The sequence below is a fragment of the Citrus clementina genome, unplaced genomic scaffold (genome assembly GCF_000493195.1).
Source record: "Citrus clementina cultivar Clemenules unplaced genomic scaffold, Citrus_clementina_v1.0 scaffold_8, whole genome shotgun sequence".
Classification (NCBI taxonomy): domain Eukaryota; kingdom Viridiplantae; phylum Streptophyta; class Magnoliopsida; order Sapindales; family Rutaceae; genus Citrus; species Citrus x clementina.
In genome coordinates this window covers 9230375-9249504 of record NW_006262022.1, presented here as the reverse complement: position 1 = coordinate 9249504, position 19130 = coordinate 9230375, and the positions used below count along the sequence as shown (strand labels likewise).

Here is a 19130-nt window from a genome sequence, read left to right as displayed (position 1 = left end):
CTCAAAATGCATACTTCAATCTGCTACTGTAACAAAAGCTTTCTTTAGCTCAATAAAGGCCTTCAAACAATCTTCATCAAAATTGAAGGGTCTTCATCTTCTAGCAACATGCATAAGGGTTTGGCTATTTTAGAAAAGTCTTTAATAAACCTTCTATAGAACTCAGCATGTCCTAAGAAACTCCTAATGCCCTTTACTGAAGTAGGTGGTGGGAGTTTATCAATCACCTTTACTTTTGCTTTGTCCACATCTATTCCCTTTCTAAAGACTCTATGGTCTAAGACTATCCTTTCTTGTACCATAAAATTACACTTTTACCAATTTAACAGTAAATTGATCTCTTTACATCTCTTAAGCATTTTTTCAAGATTATGCAAGCAGTCATCATATGATTCACCAAAGACTGAAATATCATCCATGAATACCTATGCATTTGCTCAACCTTATCCGAAAAAATAGACCTCATGGACCTCTAGAAAGTTGCTAGAACATTGCACAAACCTAATGGCATCCTTCTAAAAGAAAAGGTTACATAAGAACAAGTGAATGTTGTCTTCTTCTGATCCTCTAATGCTATAACAATCTGGTTGTAACCTGAATATCCATCCAAGAAACATTAGTATTCTTTTCTAGCAAGTCTGTCCAGCATGTGATCTATGAAAGGCAATGGAAAGTGATCATTCATTCTTGCTTTATTTAGCTTCCTATAATCTATGCAAACTCTCCATCCCGTCACTGTTCTTATGGGAATAAGCTTGCTCTTTTCATTTGCTACAACTGTTACTCCACCTTTCTTTGGAACACATTGTACTGGACTTACCCATGACTTGTCTGATATTGGGTAAATAATTCCAGTATCAATCCACTTGATGATCTCTTTCTTCACAATTTCCTTCATGATGAGATTTAATCTTTTCTGTTGCTCTACAGAATTGCTGTAACAATACTCCTACAGAATCTTGTGCATGCCTATGGAAGGGTTGATTCCTTTGATATCTATCATGGTCTATCTAACAGCCATCTTGTATCTCCCCAATACATCTAGTAAGTTCTTTTATTGATCTGCATTAAAAAAATGAAATGATTATAAGAAGTGTGTTATTGTCACCGAGATATGCATATTTCAAATGTGAAGGTAAAAAGTTTTACTTCTAAAATAGGAGGTGACTCAATAGAGGGAACAAAAGGTTTTACTTTCATGTTTGAAAGGTCAAGTGATTCAAAGTACTTATCTATTCCCACGAGTTGCTTCTCCACTAACCATGCTATGTTGGCTATTTTAGGATCTTCATCTTCAAGTTCATCACATGTTGCAGCCTTAATTTCTTCCTTACTACAACAATTGTTTAATCTCTCTGTAATAGCAAAATCTACAACACTAATAAAATTACAGTCTTCAACATCATCTGGATTCTTTATGGCATCTAACACATCGAATAAAACTTGCTGATCATTAACCTGCATAGTTAGCTCTCCCTTTTGCACATTAATTAATGTCTTTCCAGTGGCTAAAAAAGGTCTTCCTAAAATAATTAGTACTTCTTTATCTGCCTCATAATCCAACACTATGAAATCTACTGGAAAGGTAAATTTATCCACCTTCACCAATACATCTTCAATCTTCCCTTCTGGATAGGTGTGTTATAAAGTCACTGTTATTGGCTGATTAGTATTAAAAATTGTTTAATTATCAAGCGATAATATGTTATTTTATGCTTATGTTATAATTTATATTTGTGTTTATGTAATATATTAAAAATTATTAATTATGTTTTAAATATATTTAATTTTGTGTATTTTTATGTGTTTATTAGGAAAAATATTAATTTCACGTAATTTGAGGCTCCAAACAGATAAACGGAGGTCAAATTTGGATTCCGAAAACCTTAAGATCAGTCAAGATCAGTTTAAAATTGAGCTTGTGTAAAACAAGTTGACTTTTTCTGTTGACCGAGCACTGAATGGATGATGAAATGAGCTTACAATAGATATGAGTGCATGGGATAGCTGACAATATTGACTAAATCTCAACTGTTCATGATTCAATGGCCATGATTGTGCCACGTGGCAATGGTTGGTGAAGCAAGTTGTAGGATCCGAATCTTTGTATTCGGGTCAACCCGATCCACCCATTAACCCGCCAAATCTCATCCGTTCTTTGGGCAAATCGGACGAGTCAAACGATGCCACGTGTGATGTTGACTTTTGAAGTTTGACCAGCTATTGGATCTTGATCTAAAGGTTGTGAGGAGCACATGCATGAAGCTTATGATGGACCACAACACACTGGATTATGAATTTATTTTTCTATAAATAGAGTCTTATTTTATGTTTTTAATCATCTCTCTAGAACTCTCTTCTTCTCAAATTCTCTCCATCTCCCTGTAATCTTGATTTTCAGGTGTGTTTTTAATATTTTATATAATTATTTTTATAAATAAAATTAGTTTTATTTCCAATTTTAGTTGTTTTTATTGCTTTTAATTATAAGTAATTCAATTTTACTACTTCTTTTTATTTCAATTATGCTTAACTAAATAATATTAGTTAGGGGAAGGTGAAACTCTTAGGAAATAAATATGATTTAATCAAATTCTATTTTTAATTTTATAAATTAAATTATTTTCTATTTAATTTTATACATATTTTACATTTTGAAATTTTGATATATTGTAGACAAACAAATGAATTTGGCACAATAAATTCTTAATTTCTTAATATATGGTATCTTAATTTATACTTAATCCATCATAAAATTAAAGGGAAAATAATAATAATTTATATAATTAATTTTTTTGGCAATAAATCTAAAAAAAAGGCAAAAAGAATTTATTAAGTTTTATTTACTTCTAAGAGTGGATCCATAACCCTAACTAGTTCAATTTCATAGTTTCATTTAAATTAAGTTGTTTATATTTAAGTTTTAATTTCAATTTTTAGATAAAATAAAATAAACAAATTAAATATTTTCTCTGTGGATCGACCTCGGACTCACCGAGCTATAATACAACAAGACACTCTTATACTTGGGAGTTGAAAATTACTTTTAAGTTGTGTCAAGTTTTTGACGCCGTTGCCGGGGAAAAGTTTTTATTTGGTTTGTTTTTCCGTTTTTATTTTTCTCTTATATGTAAATGTTCGTTGCCCCCTTTTCCTTTTCTTAAATTCTCTTTTATCCCCACATCTTTCATAATTTTCGTTTCACCCCAACAATTCTCGTTTCTAGCTCAATCTTCTCGTAATTACATTTTGACCCCACCATCTTTCAAAAGTTTCACGTTCATCCCACATGGCTCAATTTTAAACTTCTAAAAATTACGGTGTGACCATAAAAATAAAAATAATTTGTAATAGGATTCCTAGACGAAATTCCTCAAAATAATCAAGACTTGGACTTACATCTTGGACATACTTTGGACATATTTGGACTTATTTTGGACCAAACTAACTCTAACTACTAACTCTTAACTTACTAACTGCTAACTGCTAACTTTTTTTTTTCAGTTATTTAATTTTTTGCATTTATTTTATTTTGTATTTATTTTTTTTGTTTATTTATTGGTGGGTTCAACCACCAAACTAACTACTAACTCTTAATTTTTATTTTTAGTTATTTAATTTTCAGTATTTATTTTATTTTATTTTTTTGCTTTTTTTATTGGTGGGTTCAACCACCATTTTTTTAGTTATTTTGTATTTATTTTTTTATTTTTTTTACTTTATTGGTGGGTTCAACTACCAAAATTGTTATTTAATTTTAGTTTTAATTTTCTTTTGTACACTTATATTATTTGCATATTTAATTTTTTTATTTAGTTTTTTTATTTTGTTATTAATTTGTGTGAATATTATCTTTGTAACATAACCATTGCATGAGACGTTGGTCTCGAACTTCAAGTGGCAGGTTAATTCGTAGATCTCAATCTCCTCCACCAATCATGGATGAGAATCAAGACGAAAACATTTTGGGTGAACTTAATCCTTAAATTGACTAGGGAGACAATCATTCTCAACATGGGCATGATCAGAATCAACCAAGAACTCTGAGAGACTACATGAATCCAACCAGAACCGGAGCACCGTCGTGTATAGTATTTCCTCCAGAAGCATCTCGATTCAACTTTAAACCAGGTATTATCCAACTTTTACCAACATTTCATAGTTTATAATCTGAGAATCTGTACTTGCATCTAAGAGATTTTGAGGAAGTTTGTAATACATACATAGACCAAAATTGTAGCATGAACATAATTAGGTTAAAACTTTTTCCTTTTTCATTAAAAAATAAAGCTAAAACTTGGCTACAAAACCTTAGATCTGGATCAGTAAGAACTTGGAATAACATGCAAGAACAGTTTTTGAAAAAATTCTTTCCATCTCATAGAACAAATTCTTTTAAAAGGCAAATCACTTCTTTCACTCAAATAAATGGAGAAACATTATACCAATGTTGGGATAGGTTTAAAGAGTTGCTCAACATATGTCCACATCATGGTTTTGAAACTTGGCGATTGGTCACTTACTTCTACGAGGGCTTAATACCCCAAAGTAGACAGGTTGTTGAAATGATGTGTAATGGTGAATTTAGGGATAAAAATCCTAAGGATGCACTAGATTACCTTGACCAATTAGCTGAAAATGTGCAACATTGGGATACTGTTGGAACTTTTGAATTGACAAATAAGCAACAACCATCTCCATCTAGTGGAGGAATCCATAACCTTACGTAAGATCATGATTTACAAGCAAAATTTGCATCCCTAGTTAGGAAGGTTGAAGCTTTGGAGCATAAAAAATGTGATCAAGTAAAATCTGTTCAAGAAATTGCATGTAACATATGTAGTTCAAATGATCATTTCACTCAAGATTGTCCTACTCTGCCTGCACTTAAAGAATGTCTAAATGATCAAGCTAATGCCATTAACACCTTTAATAAACCAAACCCATATTCACAGACTTATAATCCTAGTTGGAGAAATCATCTAAATTTCAGTTGGAGGAATAATAATAATGCACAATCTTCACAAGCACCACCTCCACAAAATTTCCAAAATGCTCAGCCTTTTGCACCATATGTTCCACCACCATGGAAAAATCTGGAAGACACAATGCATTCGTTCATCAGAAAGCAAAATGTTATTAATAATCAAAATGCACAAACTTTTTCTGATTTGAAAGATACTCTTGCTAAAATTGCTTCTGCACTCACAATTCAAGAAAAAGGAAAATTTCCAGCCCAACCACAACCAAATCCTAAGATTCAACAAAATCCACCCACAGACCAAGTCAAGTCAGTTTTAACTCTTCGTAGTGGTAAGGTTGTTGATAGACCTATGCCTGAACCTTGTGAAAATGATGAAAATTCAAAGGGTAAGGAAGGACTAAATGAACTTACACTTAGTGAAGAAATAACTAGTGTTCCACCTGAACCACCATTTCCGCATGCATTGAATAAACTAAGGAAATCAAACCACTCTTTTGAAATTTATGAAATCTTTAAGCAAGTGAAAGTTAACATTCCTCTATTAGATTCAATCAAGCAGGTACCTTCATATGCCAAATTTTTAAAGGACTTGTGCAATGTTAAGAGGAAATTGAAGGTAAGAAAGAGTGCTTTCATGGCCGAACAGGTAAGTACAATTCTGTCTACTAATAATAAGTTAAAATATAAAGATCTTGGTTGTCCTACAATTTCTTGTATTATTGGCAATCACAGAATTGAGCATGCTTTACTAGATCTTGGTGCTAGTGTTAATTTGCTTCCATATTCAGTTTATCTTCAACTTAATCTTGGTGAGTTAAAATCAACTTCAACTACACTTTTGCTTGTCGATAGATCAGTTAAAGTACCAAAAGGAATAGTGGAAGATGTTTTAGTACAAGTTGATCAATTCATATACCCTGTGGATTTTATTGTCTTGGAAACTGAACCTGTTGTGAATAATTACAAACTAATTCTTGTAATTTTAGGTTGACCATTTTTAGCAACTGCTAATGCTTTGATTAATTGTAGGAATGGTTTAATGAATTTATCTTTTGGGAAAATGACTTTGGAATTGAATGTTTTCAACATGTGCAGGCAACCTAATGAAGAAAATGAGAATGAAGATGATATTGATGAGCAAAAAGAATTGTTTGAATCTTGTATTGAGGAAAATATTCAAAAAGGGGAGTTTTCTGAACTCTCTGATGTTTGTTTAGTTAATTCAATTGAGTCAAATAAGCAACTTGAACTTAATATTTCTAATATAAATTTGTTGCTTGATTTTATGCAGACTTCACAAAATTATAATGACGAGCCAAAATTTGAGGAGCTTGGAAGTATTGAAAAGATAGAGCAACAAGAAGCACCTAAACTGGAATTGAAACCTTGCCTGAAGGATTGAAGTACGCTTTTCTTGGAGAAGAACAAACTTATCCTGTTGTGATTTCTTCTACTTTAACAAGCGACCAAGAAGGTAAGTTACTAACTGTTCTTAAAAAACATAAAATACAATTGGATGGACTTTAAATGATATTAAAGGCATTAATCCCTTAATCTGCATGTTGAGTGTTAGAAAATGCATATTTATAAAGGAGAAAACCGTCATTTTACATTTCAAGTCTTACTAACAACCCTTACTTTTATGTATTTAACCTTCTTGTGATTTAATTATATGTGTTTTATTTTAATTAAGTATTTTATGTATTTTAGGGGCATCATAGTCCTTTCACAATAAACGAGAAATCAGATGGCAAAACGGACATCACTTTTGAACTCAGGACGGTCGAAAACCTTAGGAGGAGCATAAAAGGAAAAATGGCACTGTTCACTTGTACGGCACTGTTCACGTGTACGGTACTGTATACGTTACTGTTCACGACACTGTTCACATAGACAGACCGATGATGTGGCATTGACTGATGAGGTGTCACGATCCTGTTGGACTAAAATTCTTATATACTGTTGATGATGACGTGGCAGCATATCAGTGGACGAAAAATCTCGCATACGGTGCATGCATCACACAGGATTATTTTCAACCAAACCGCGTTACTGTTCATCCGGGTCAAACCGCGTTACTGTTCAAAGTCGGGTCAAACCGTGTTACTGTTCATCCGCGTGGTCAAACCGTGGACTGTTGACTGATGACGTGGCGCAATCCTGAGCGTCCAAACTGTTTTTAATCCGATGGCCATGATTTACTCCATGTATCTATAAAAAGGGGGCCTCTCCCCCCTAATTTGATATCTTTGAATCCATTTTTGGGATCCATTTTCTGTAATTCCTTCTCCATCTTGTATTTTCTTCGTATTTTAATAAATTTCTATTTTGCCCCTAGTTCAATTATGAGTGGCTAATTTTCTTTCAAGCTTGGGTTAAAGGTGAAGTCTCAACATGTGTCATGGGCTTAATTTGGTAAATTTATTTTCTCTTCCCCTCTAATTTTTGTGGATGTTTTGACTTCTCGTCGACAAATAATAATAGTCTTGTCTAGATACCGCCTTGGTTACACCGGCTCTCTAGTATAAGGTTAGTATTATTTGGCAATATAAGCCCTTAGCACCATATTGATTAGAGCGTGGTTCATGAGGTGTGGATTCCCCCCTCATGATTTAATTGGCATTAATACGGATTATTTAGCCCATGATGCATGTTGATACGGATCCAGATACCCAAGTACGTTATTTCAATAGAATTCTCTTCAATTTCTTCTCGTCATTTCAATACCAATTTTAGAATTTATTCTCGCCATTTTAATTTAAGTTGTAGCATATTCCAAATCATTTCCACCACAAATCCAATCACCCATTCACAAAATTAATTCTACACAATTAAAATCCACCTCCTCGTGGGATCGACACTCGTCACCATTGATCTATACTATAATAGATTCGTGCGCTTGCGAGTACATTAAAATTTGCACAACAAGTTTTTGGCGCCGTTGCCGGGGAGGTAAGTAATTTTAATTCATAGAATTAATTTGTGTGAATAATTTCTTTTAAATTGTTGTCTTGTATTTTTTTTAAAAAAAAAAAGAAAAAGAAAAAAAAAGTGAATCTGCATTTAGAGGTTAGTATTTATTTTCTTTCTCTATTCTTGACAATTATGCAATTTAATTTTTAAGTTATTTTTCTTTGTAATTTTTGTTTATCTTAATTTAATTTTCTTTATTAAGTTTTAATTTAATTTTTAGTTAATTTCACGTATTTGTTTTTGTGTATTTTTATAGAAAGGTTGTAATAGCGCAATAAGGTTAGTATCGTAATTTCTCCCTCTTCTTTATTTTTATTTTTATTTTTTTGTTCCCATCTTTATTTTTTTATTTGTTTTGCATGCATGGTCGTAGGTCATTATTACCTAATCTTGAACCTATAGACCTTGAACTAGAAAGAACACTTCGCACACACAAACAAATTAAAAATAAAATGGATTTGCAACCACAGGAGAGGCCATTTAAGGACTACTTCAGTCCTTTAGCTAATTTAAACACATCATGCATAAGATACCCAAATGTAGCTGCTAGGAGCTTTGAACTAAAACCTAGTGTGCTAAATTGTCTCCCCACATTTTATGGCCTAGAAAATGAGGATCCATATAATCATCTGAATGATTTTCATGCTATTTGTCAAACTTTTAAATACGAAAATTTTTCAGATGATGATGTAAAGCTTAGATTATTCCCATTTTCTTTGAAGGATAGAGCTCGTTCATGGCTTAATACATTGCTTGCTAATAGCATTGCATCATGGGAACAAATGGTAACAAAATTTTTGAATAAATATTTCCCAGTGCATAAAACCAATGCTATTCGCAGGGAAATTTCAGAGTTTACACAAAGGGAGGACGAGCAATTTTTCGAAACATGGGAGCAATTCAATGGGCTACTCTTGAAGTGTCCACATCATGGGTATGAGAAATGGCACCAATGCCAATACTTTTTGGAGGGATTATTGCCGAATGTGCAAGAATGGCTAATGGCAACGAGTGGAGGAGAGCTAATGTCAAAAAGTGCATCAGAGATTTGGGAATTCTTCCAGCGACAAGCAGATAATTCCCAACAACGGAGTCGATCACTCAGGACTACTAGAAGAATTAAAGGAGTGAATGAGGCTCAAATTGGCGAGTCAACTTCGGGAATCAAAGAAGTCAAGGAGATGGTTGAAGGTCTTGCTCGACAAATAGCATCGTTATCGACTGCAAAATCAACAGAACCACATGACCATGACTCATATCCAGACCAAGCCAATGCCATAGGTATAATGAGAAAGCCATCAAACTACAACCCATACTCCAACACATATAACCCTGGATGGAGAGACCACCCCAATTTTTCATGGTCTCAAGGACTCCAACAGAATGGACCAGCAGCTCCAGCTCCACCAATGCAACAAATTCCTCAAGCCTCTCAGCCCCCATTTAGACTATTCAATCAGAATCAGAACTACTCTCAACCCAGACCATGGGAGGATGCATTCCAAAATTTCAAGAATGTTACTCACTCCACGATTGAGCAACAGAACCGCACCATTGATGGACTACGAAATGAATTGAGAGTGGGCTTCAACTCACAAGCCCAATCAGTTTCAAGCCTCGAGAAGATGGTGGGACAACTTGCTTCTTCAGTTCAGACCTTGGCAATGACCGTTGAGAAAGGTAAGTTTCCAAGTCAACCAGTGCCTAACCCTAAAGGAGTGCATGAAGCAAGTACCAGTTCACCACAGCAGCATGGAGAGGTCAAAGCAGTCATGACCTTACGAAAAGGAAAAGAAATCGACAACAAAGTGGAGATGCCGGTGACAAAAGAAAATCAAATTGTACCTGTGAATGTTGAAGACTCATCACCGGAGGAGAAAGAAGAAACCAACCCACGAGAATATGTTCCGAAAGCTCCATTTCCTCAGAGGTTAGCGAAAGGAAAGAAGGGAAAATCCACAGGTGAGATTCTTGAAATCTTCAAACAGGTAAGTGTTAACATCCCTTTGCTTGATGCTATAAAACAAGTTCCATCTTATGCCAAGTTTCTTAAAGACCTTTGTACTAAAAAGAGAAATATGCATGTTCAAAAGAAGGCATTTTTAACAGAAAATGTTAGTTCTATACTCCAACATAAAATTCCTTTAAAATGCAAAAACCCAGGCTCCCCCACTATCTCATGTAGTATAGGGAACCACACAATTGAGAATGCTTTGTTGGATTTAGGAGCTAGTGTAAATCTGTTGCCTTACTCTGTATTTGTGAAACTTGGATTGGGAGAATTACACCCAACTCCAGTGGTGTTACAGCTTGCAGATCGGTCCACGAAAATACCTCGTGGTATTGTGGAGGACGTGCTTATCCAGGTAGACAAGTTTTATTTTCCTGTTGATTTTATTGTAATTGACACTCAACCAATACAGGATTCGAGGAAGCACATCCCCATTATTCTAGGTCGACCTTTCTTGGCAACTGCGGATGCTCACATTCAATGCAGGACTGGAAATATGCAGTTGTCCTTCGGCAACATGACTATGGAGCTGAACATCTTCAACATTGCCAAACAACCTCACAATGCAGATGATGGAATTGTTGATGTGGATTTAATTGAAGCATTAGTTGATGATACTTTTGTTTCAAACCTTAGTGATGATCCTTTACAAACATGTTTAACTCACTTTGGTTTGAATTTTGATATTGACAGATCGGTCGATGAGGTCAACGCCCTGCTTTACTCAGCACCATCTATGGACACTAATAAATGGAAGTCAAGAGTTGAGCAACTAGCACCATCAGAGAAGCAACTCATTCCATCATCAGAATCACCACCGAAACTCGAGCTCAAACCATTGCCCAACACTTTGGAATATGCGTTTTTGGGAGAAGAAAGCACTCTGCCGGTAATCATCTCATCATCCCTTAATGACGAACAAAAAGGTAAGTTGTTAGATGTTTTGAAAGAGCACAAAGGGGCATTAGAATGGACCATAGCGGACATAAAAGGTATAAACCCAGTAGACTGCATGCATTACATTCACCTTGATGAAAATGCTAAAACTACTAGGGAGATGCAACGTCGGTTAAATCCTAACATGAAAGAAGTTGTTAGAACAGAAGTCCTTATGCTATTAGACGCAGGTATCATTTACCCCATTTCTGATAGTTCATGGGTCAGTCCTGTGCAAGTTGTCCCCAAAAAGTCAGGAGTCACTGTAGTTACCAATGCCGATAATGAATTGATACCTACTAGAGTGACTACAGGATGGCGTGTATGCATTGATTATAGAAAATTGAATTCTGTCACACGTAAAGACCATTTTCCTTTACCATTTATCGATCAAATGCTTGATAGATTAGCAGGCCATGAATTTTATTGCTTTCTAGATGGCTACTCAGGATATAATCAAATTCCCATAGCACCAAAAGATCAAGAGAAAACTACTTTCACTTGCCCTTTTGGCACATTTGCATATAGGAGAATGCCATTTGGATTATGTAATGCACCTGCTACATTTCAACGATGCATGTTAAGCATTTTTTCTGATATGGTTGAACGATTCCTTGAAGTCTTTATGGATGACTTTTCTGTCTTTGGTAATTCATTTGATCAATGCTTACATCATCTAACACTAGTTCTGCAGAGATGTATCGAGAAGAACTTAGTCTTAAATTGGGAGAAATGTCATTTTATGGTAAAACAAGGTATTGTTCTCGGTCACATCATTTCGAGCAAAGGTATTGAGGTTGACAAAGCCAAGGTGGATCTCATTTCTAATCTTCCTCCACCCAAAACAGTCAGAGAAGTAAGATCTTTCCTTGGGCATGCTGGTTTCTATAGACGTTTCATTAAAGATTTTAGCAAAGTTTCTAGACCCTTATGCAATCTACTTGCTAAGGATGTACCTTTTATCTTTAGTGATTCATGTCTTATGGCGTTTGAAAAATTAAAACAATTGTTGACATCATCACCCATCATTCAGGCCCCAAACTGGAGCTTACCATTTGAGCTAATGTGTGATGCATCTGATTATGCAGTAGGAGCAGTATTAGGACAAAGAGTTGATCGAATTCCCCACGTTATTTACCATGCTAGTATGACATTGAATGATGCACAGTTGAACTATTCAACTACTGAAAAAGAAATGCTAGCAGTAGTGTTTGCATTAGAAAAATTTCGATCATATCTCATTGGTTGTAAAATAATTATATTCACGGATCATGCTGCTCTTAAATATCTTCTCACAAAGAAAGATGCAAAAGCCAGACTAATTCGTTGGGTGTTACTTTTGCAGGAATTTGACTTGGAATTCAAAGATAAGAAAGGGACAGAAAATGTTGTGGCGGACCACCTCTCTCGTCTCCATTTTGACACAACTACAGAGCCATTACCACTAAATGAGTCATTCCCTGATGAACAATTGATGAATGTGGAAGTATTACCGTGGTATGCTGACATCGTGAATTATCTTGTTACAGGTCAGCTTCCAGAGCATTGGACCAAGCAAGATAAGGCTAAATTCTTTGCGGAGATAAAGAATTTCTTTTGGGATGACCCGTATTTGTTCAAGTATTGTGCGGATCAAATTGTTAGACGATGTGTCCCAGAAAGTGAAATTCAGAATATCCTTTCATTCTGCCATGAACAAGCTTGTGGAGGCCATTTCAGTGCTAAGAAAACAGCGACTAAAGTTTTACAATGTGGTTTCTATTGGCCATGTATATTTCGAGACGCTTACACTTTCTGTTCTTCATGTGATAGGTGTCAACGAATGGGGAGCATTACACGAAGGAACATGATGCCACTAAATCCAATTTTAGTGGTTGAGATTTTTGACGTATGGGGTATCGACTTCATGGGACCCTTTCCTCCGTCTTTTGGCCATCAATACATATTGGTTGCTGTTGACTACGTATCGAAATGGGTAGAAGCAATTCCATGTAGGACCAATGATCACAAGGTGGTGATAGCATTTTTGAAAAGCAACATTGTTTCACGCTTTGGATTCCCACGAGCGATAATCAGTGATGGTGGTGCCCACTTTTGTAACAAAGCATTCAAAGCTCTTTTGACAAAGTATTCAATCACACACAAAGTGGCGACTCCGTATCATCCGCAAACCAGTGGCCAAGTTGACATCTCCAATCGAGAAATAAAGCACATATTAGAAAAGACGGTGAGGCCGGACAGAAAAGATTGGTCATTAAGACTTGATGATGCCTTATGGGCATATAGAACGGCTTGCAAGACCCCGATTGGGATGTCACCCTACAGGCTAGTGTATGGAAAAGCTTGCCACCTACCTGTGGAACTCGAGCATCGTGCATATTGGGCCATCAAGAAATTCAATTTTGACATGCAGCAAGCCAGCTCAGAAAGAAGATTACAGCTGGCAGAACTTGAAGAAATTCGCAATGACGCGTACGAAAATGCCAAGATTTACAAGCAACGAATGAAAGTCTTTCATGACAATCAAATTATGAGAAAATCTTTCACTCCAGGTCAGAAAGTGCTTTTATTCAATTCTCGCTTGCACCTGTTCCCAGGTAAGTTACGCTCTCGTTGGTCTGGCCCATTTATTGTTCATACTGTTTTTCCACATGGGGCAATTAAAATTAAGGACCCAAAGAACGGTGTCACATTTAAAGTTAATGGTCAAAGATTAAAGTCATATCTAGAATACCAACCACATGGAGAAGACATCGAGATAAATTTGAGTGACCCACCAAATTTGAATTGATTTTTTTTTCTTTTCGTTGATTTGATTTTTTTTTTCTTTCTTTATATTATTCTTCTGCTAATTGAAATTATTTTTGCATAAGTGTGTTTGTTTAACTATTAAGTTTTCTTTTATCGTTTTTAATCATGAGTACCTTACTTAGACTGTTCCTTCTGAACATTCTTAAACCACTTCAACGTGTCAAAACTCATCTCAAAAGGCAGATTCAATTTTGTAAAACACATCGCATTTGGGCTCTACAACCACCAGAGTTAGTAGCCTATGTTGAGGGTTTAGAAAGCCAACTCAGAGACATTGAGAGAAGTGTTTACGACATCCAGTTGGAGCTTGAGGTAAATTCAATAAGAGGACGATTTTAATTTTCTTTGTGTGTTTTAATTTGTTTTTCTGTTTGTGTGCTTTAGTTTGTTACCCCGGTGAAGTGGCGGATAACGGTACTCCGTGACAATCAAGTCGGTTACTTCAGTTTCCCATAATAACTGATATTCTGAGGCGAAGGTATGGACAGAAACGAGATTCTAGCGAAGCTTCACAAGCGATTCCCTTCACTTCCTCAGAATGCCCTCCTTACGATCTATAAAGCTCGGTCCGAACGCATGCGATTACTCATGAGGAATAACATACCTGCTGACATCCGTTGGTTAATCGAGGCTAAAGTACGATCGGCAGGTGAGTTACCTCCAAAATTTATTGCATACATGCCTGGTTGTGGTAAAGGAAATTATGCAAGAAAACGACGAGCTCGAAGAATTTCTGTTGCTTGTCATAAGTGTGCCAGAATGAGTTGCAATAAAAACCCATGTTCTTTAGGAATGATGTCTGATAACAGGGAAGATAAGATTCAATTCATTAGGGATGGCTTGAATAAGGAGTCATTGGATGATATCCTTTTGTCTCTTGAAACGCATCCCAGTGGATATGTGCAAGGAGTGATTCTCCAGTTATGGCCATTATTTCAGAAAGAGCATGCACGATATAGTCTCGGGAATTTGACTATAAACGACCCTGTTTGCCAGTTTATAAGAAAACTGGATAGGAAGCCTATCCTCGACCCATAGAGGGTGTTCAAGCCGTTTCTGGACGTAAAACCAGAGGAAGATGTGAGCTACAGTCTCAACTACCTGTAAATATCCTTTTACTTTATTGTTATTTTATTTCATTATTGTCTTATTGTTTGCATTATTGTCTTTAATAATTTTATTACTGTTTGCTTTTTCCTTATTACTGTTTGCTTTTCCCTTTTTACTGTTTCCTTTTTGACTCGCGAGCCACGTGCTTTACGCGTTATTTGACATGGACATGTGACCTCATACACAACTATGACCCACTATCACCAAGACTCTTAAATGTGATTTTCTTTGTCAAGCACTCACAAATTGTTTTTTAGAAGTATCGCAATGGCAGCTACTCCCAATAGATAATTCAAGAACATTTGTGTGCTTTCCGGTTTTACCTATGGCAAACATAAAGAGTTCGTTGAGGCAGCCATAGATCTTGGTCGAAGCATAGCAGCGAGAAAATTACACTTGGTGTATGGAGGAGGTAACCGAGGGTTATCAAAAATGGTCTCAGAAGCAGCTTTTATCAGAGGAAGTCAAGTGTTAGGCATCATCCCAAGAGTCCTAAAACTATTGGGCAGTTCGTCTGACTCATCAACTGGAGAAGAGTTAGTCGTCTCAGGTATGCAAGAAAGAATAACTGCAATTCTTAATCATGCTGATGCTTTTATTTTCCTTCCAGGAGATCTTGCAACACTAGAGGCACTTATCACACTAGCATCTTGGGCCCATCTGCACATCCACCAGAAACCCATCGGTTTGTTAAATGTCAATAACTTTTATGATGGCTTTATCGCATTTCTTAACCATGCAATAAAAAACTATTTCATTCCCGCTAATGTGAAAAAACTCTTTATTTGTGCTCACACTGCTAATGAGCTACTAGATCTGTTACAAGCTTATAGACCAGAGCCAGACCCCTGGACCTTTGTGTTGGAGCGTCCAAATAATGATGGTAATAGTAGCCGCAGTAAGAAGTACAAATTAGATTTAACTCTCTGCCTGTAAATATTTTCTTCTGTGTTGCACCACCCAGGTGATGTCTTCTAAACTCTACTTCTTTCATTTCAAACATTGAGGACAATGTTTCGTTCTGGTTGGGGGGAGGGAATAGTCGACAATTATGGAATTTTGGTTAAGTTTTTACTAATTTTTTGTTGTAGAAACTAACTGTTGCTAACTTTTTGTGTTGAAGATGGCTGAATATGGAGTGTAGTGACTCTAGAAACGCATCTTCATCGTTTAAAAAAAAATTAAAAAAAAAACTTTAAAAAAAAATTCAGACATTTTCTTTTTTCTTTATTATGTGTTTATGTTTATTTTTCTTCTTTTTAATTTCTCCTCTATAAATATACATTTTCCAACTTTTGAGTCGAAGATGGCTGAATATGGAGTGTAGTTCCTCTAGAAACGCATCTTCTTTAAAAAAAAAAAAATCATTTTCGTTTTCTATCATTTTACGTGTAACTTTTCTAATTAGTTTTTATGCATCATTTTCACATTTCTGCATGCATATTTTCATTTCATGTTTAGAATAGGTTGGGGGGTAGAATGTTGTTTAAAAAATATATATATATTGTGTGATTTGTTTTAACATTGGGTGACATGATTAATTTTAAATTTTAGTATTTGTATTATCTTTGGTCTTAAGTGATGTTACATTATGTTTGCTACTCTACATGTTGATGTCGGAGACATATATGAGTTGCTTGAAGGAATGAACATGTCATAATAAGTACCAAGTGAGTTTTTGAGCCTATCATTTTTCTTGGAGAGTAACCCTTTTGTCCATTCTTTATACAGCTTAACAGTTTATTATTGTATACACGATCTCTAGATTTCTTTTGAGTTAACCCTTAATAAAAAAAAAAAAAGTGTGTTGCTACATTTGGAGGCCCATCTAACTAGTAGATATGGAAGGTTATTTAGAGCCCTAAAAGACGATGGAAAGGCCATCTTTGATCCGTTTGAGCCTTTCTAGCCATCCCTTTTATTAAATATCCATAGTTAACCCTTTTGAGCCTTTAAAAAAATTAAAAAAAAAACATTTTCTTTGTCAACTTATCATCTTGACCCACTCCGATTTGGAGTATTACCCGATATCTTATAAGTTTCATCACCTATTTATGTTTGAGAAAATGTAAATAATTATGTTGTTCAGTGAAGTTATAGTAAAAAAAATAAAAAATAAAAAAATAAAAAACAACAAAACAACAAAACAAAAGTTGTTGTTTCAAAAGAATAAAAATAACAATAATAGGTGAAATCCACCTTGCAACTTCCGAAAAAAAAAAAATTTCTCTGCATTTTTCTCAAACATACACTTTGTTTTCCTTATTTCCTTTCTTTGTTAACCATGTCCCTAGCCTACGTTACATCCTAATAAAAGTCCTTCCTGATTTTAGGGAACTATAATCTGAAGTAGAAGCTAGTTATATGGGCTAAAAAGATGTAGTCGTACATAAAAAAAATAATAAATAAATAAATTGGGTTGACTAACAGTTTTTATTTGACTTGAGATCGTATTATTTTTAAGCTGAGGGCATATTTATTTCATCTTGGTGAGAGCATGTGATATCACTTCTTCATTATTTTCTCTCAATTATCATTCATTGGAGTGACTATTTTTATTGGGTTTAATTTCTTTGTGAGAGTGTCACTACCTCCAGTGAGATTTTGGGGTTTGACATGTCATTCTTAAAAGTAGCTATAACAAAGTCTACTGGGCTGATTCATGTGGATGGTTGGTGTGGGTGTGATGTTACTTTAGACTGGAGATAATGCTTATACTTTTATTTGATTGCTATCATTAATCTCATTGAATAAACACGAGTGTTTCTAAATTTTTTTTTTTTAAAAAAAAAACATTTTGAATTTGAATTTTATTTTCGCTTCATTTGCTAGGGACTAGCAATAAGTTGGTTGGGGGGTGTGTTGAGTGTTAGAAAATGCATATTTATAAAGGAGAAAACCGTCATTTTACATTTCAAGTCTTACTAACAACCCTTACTTTTATGTATATAACCTTCTTGTGATTTAATTACATGTGTTTTATTTTAATTAAGTATTTTATGTATTTTAGGGGCATCATAGTCATTTCACAATAAACGAGAAATCAGATGGCAAAACGGACATCACTTTTGAACTCAGGACGGTCGAAAACCTTAGGAGGAGCATAAAAGGAAAAATGGCACTGTTCACTTGTACGGCACTGTTCACGTGTACGGTACTGTATACGTTACTGTTCACGACACTGTTCACATAGACAGACCGATGACGTGGCATTGACTGATGAGGTGTCACGATCCTGTTGGACTAAAATTCTTATATACTGTTGATGATGACGTGGCAGCATATCAGTGGACGAAAAATCTCGCATACGGTGCATGCATCACACAGGATTATTTTCAACCAAACCGCGTTACTGTTTATCCGGGTCAAACCGCGTTATTGTTCAAAGTCGGGTCAAACCGCGTTACTGTTCATCCGCGTGGTCAAACCGTGGACTGTTGACTGATGACGTGGCGCAATCCTGAGCGTCCAAACTGTTTTTAATCCGATGGCCATGATTTACTCCATGTATCTATAAAAAGGGGGCCTCTCCCCCCTAATTTGATATCTCTGAATCCATTTTTGGGATCCATTTTCTGTAATTCCTTCTCCATCTTGTATTTTCTTCGTATTTTAATAAATTTCTATTTTGCCCCTAGTTCAATTATGAGTGGCTAATTTTCTTTCAAGCTTGGGTTAAAGGTGAAGTCTCAACATGTGTCATGGGCTTAATTTGGTAAATTTATTTTCTCTTCCCCTCTAATTTTTGTGGATGTTTTGACTTCTCGTCGACAAATAATAATAGTCTTGTCTAGATACCGCCTTGGTTATACCGGCTCTCTAGTATAAGGTTATTATTATTTGGCACGATAAGCCCTTAGCACCATATTGATTAGAGCGTAGTTCATGAGGTGTGGATTCCCCCCTCATGATTTAATTGGCATTAATACGGATTATTTAGCCCATGATGCATGTTGATACGGATCCAGATACCCAAGTACGTTATTTCAATAGAATTCTCTTCAATTTCTTCTCGTCATTTCAATACCAATTTTAGAATTTATTCTCGCCATTTTAATTTAAGTTGTAGCATATTCCAAATCATTTCCACCATAAATCCAATCACTCATTCACAAAATTAATTCTACACAATTAAAATCCACCTCCTCGTGGGATCGACACTCGTCACCATTGATCTATACTATAATAGATTCGTGCACTTGCGAGTACATTAAAATTTGCACAACACTGCACACATAGAATTAATTGGAAGAAAATGCTAAAACATGTCAACAACCTTAAAGTGTCGTAAAGATGAGGAATGAT

The 19130-nt window shown here is 35.3% G+C and overlaps 1 protein-coding gene and 2 non-coding genes across 3 annotated transcripts; 1 reads left to right on the top strand and 2 right to left on the bottom strand.

The window, feature by feature from the left end:
- Positions 1-713: 713 nt before the first annotated feature.
- LOC112096332 lies at positions 714-14753 on the top strand. The gene is given in 9 exon segments (XM_024179760.1): positions 714-841; positions 931-1024; positions 1136-1224; positions 4460-5370; positions 5530-5630; positions 11002-12568; positions 13073-13602; positions 14253-14364; positions 14506-14753. Coding segments are annotated over 9 exon segments (3780 nt in total).
- LOC112096561 lies at positions 4390-4498 on the bottom strand. Its single transcript, XR_002904462.1, has one exon. It is a non-coding gene; the product is annotated as a small nucleolar RNA R71 (small nucleolar RNA).
- LOC112096573 lies at positions 8791-8894 on the bottom strand. The gene has a single exon (XR_002904474.1). It is a non-coding gene; the product is annotated as a small nucleolar RNA R71 (small nucleolar RNA).
- Positions 14754-19130: the final 4377 nt, after the last annotated feature.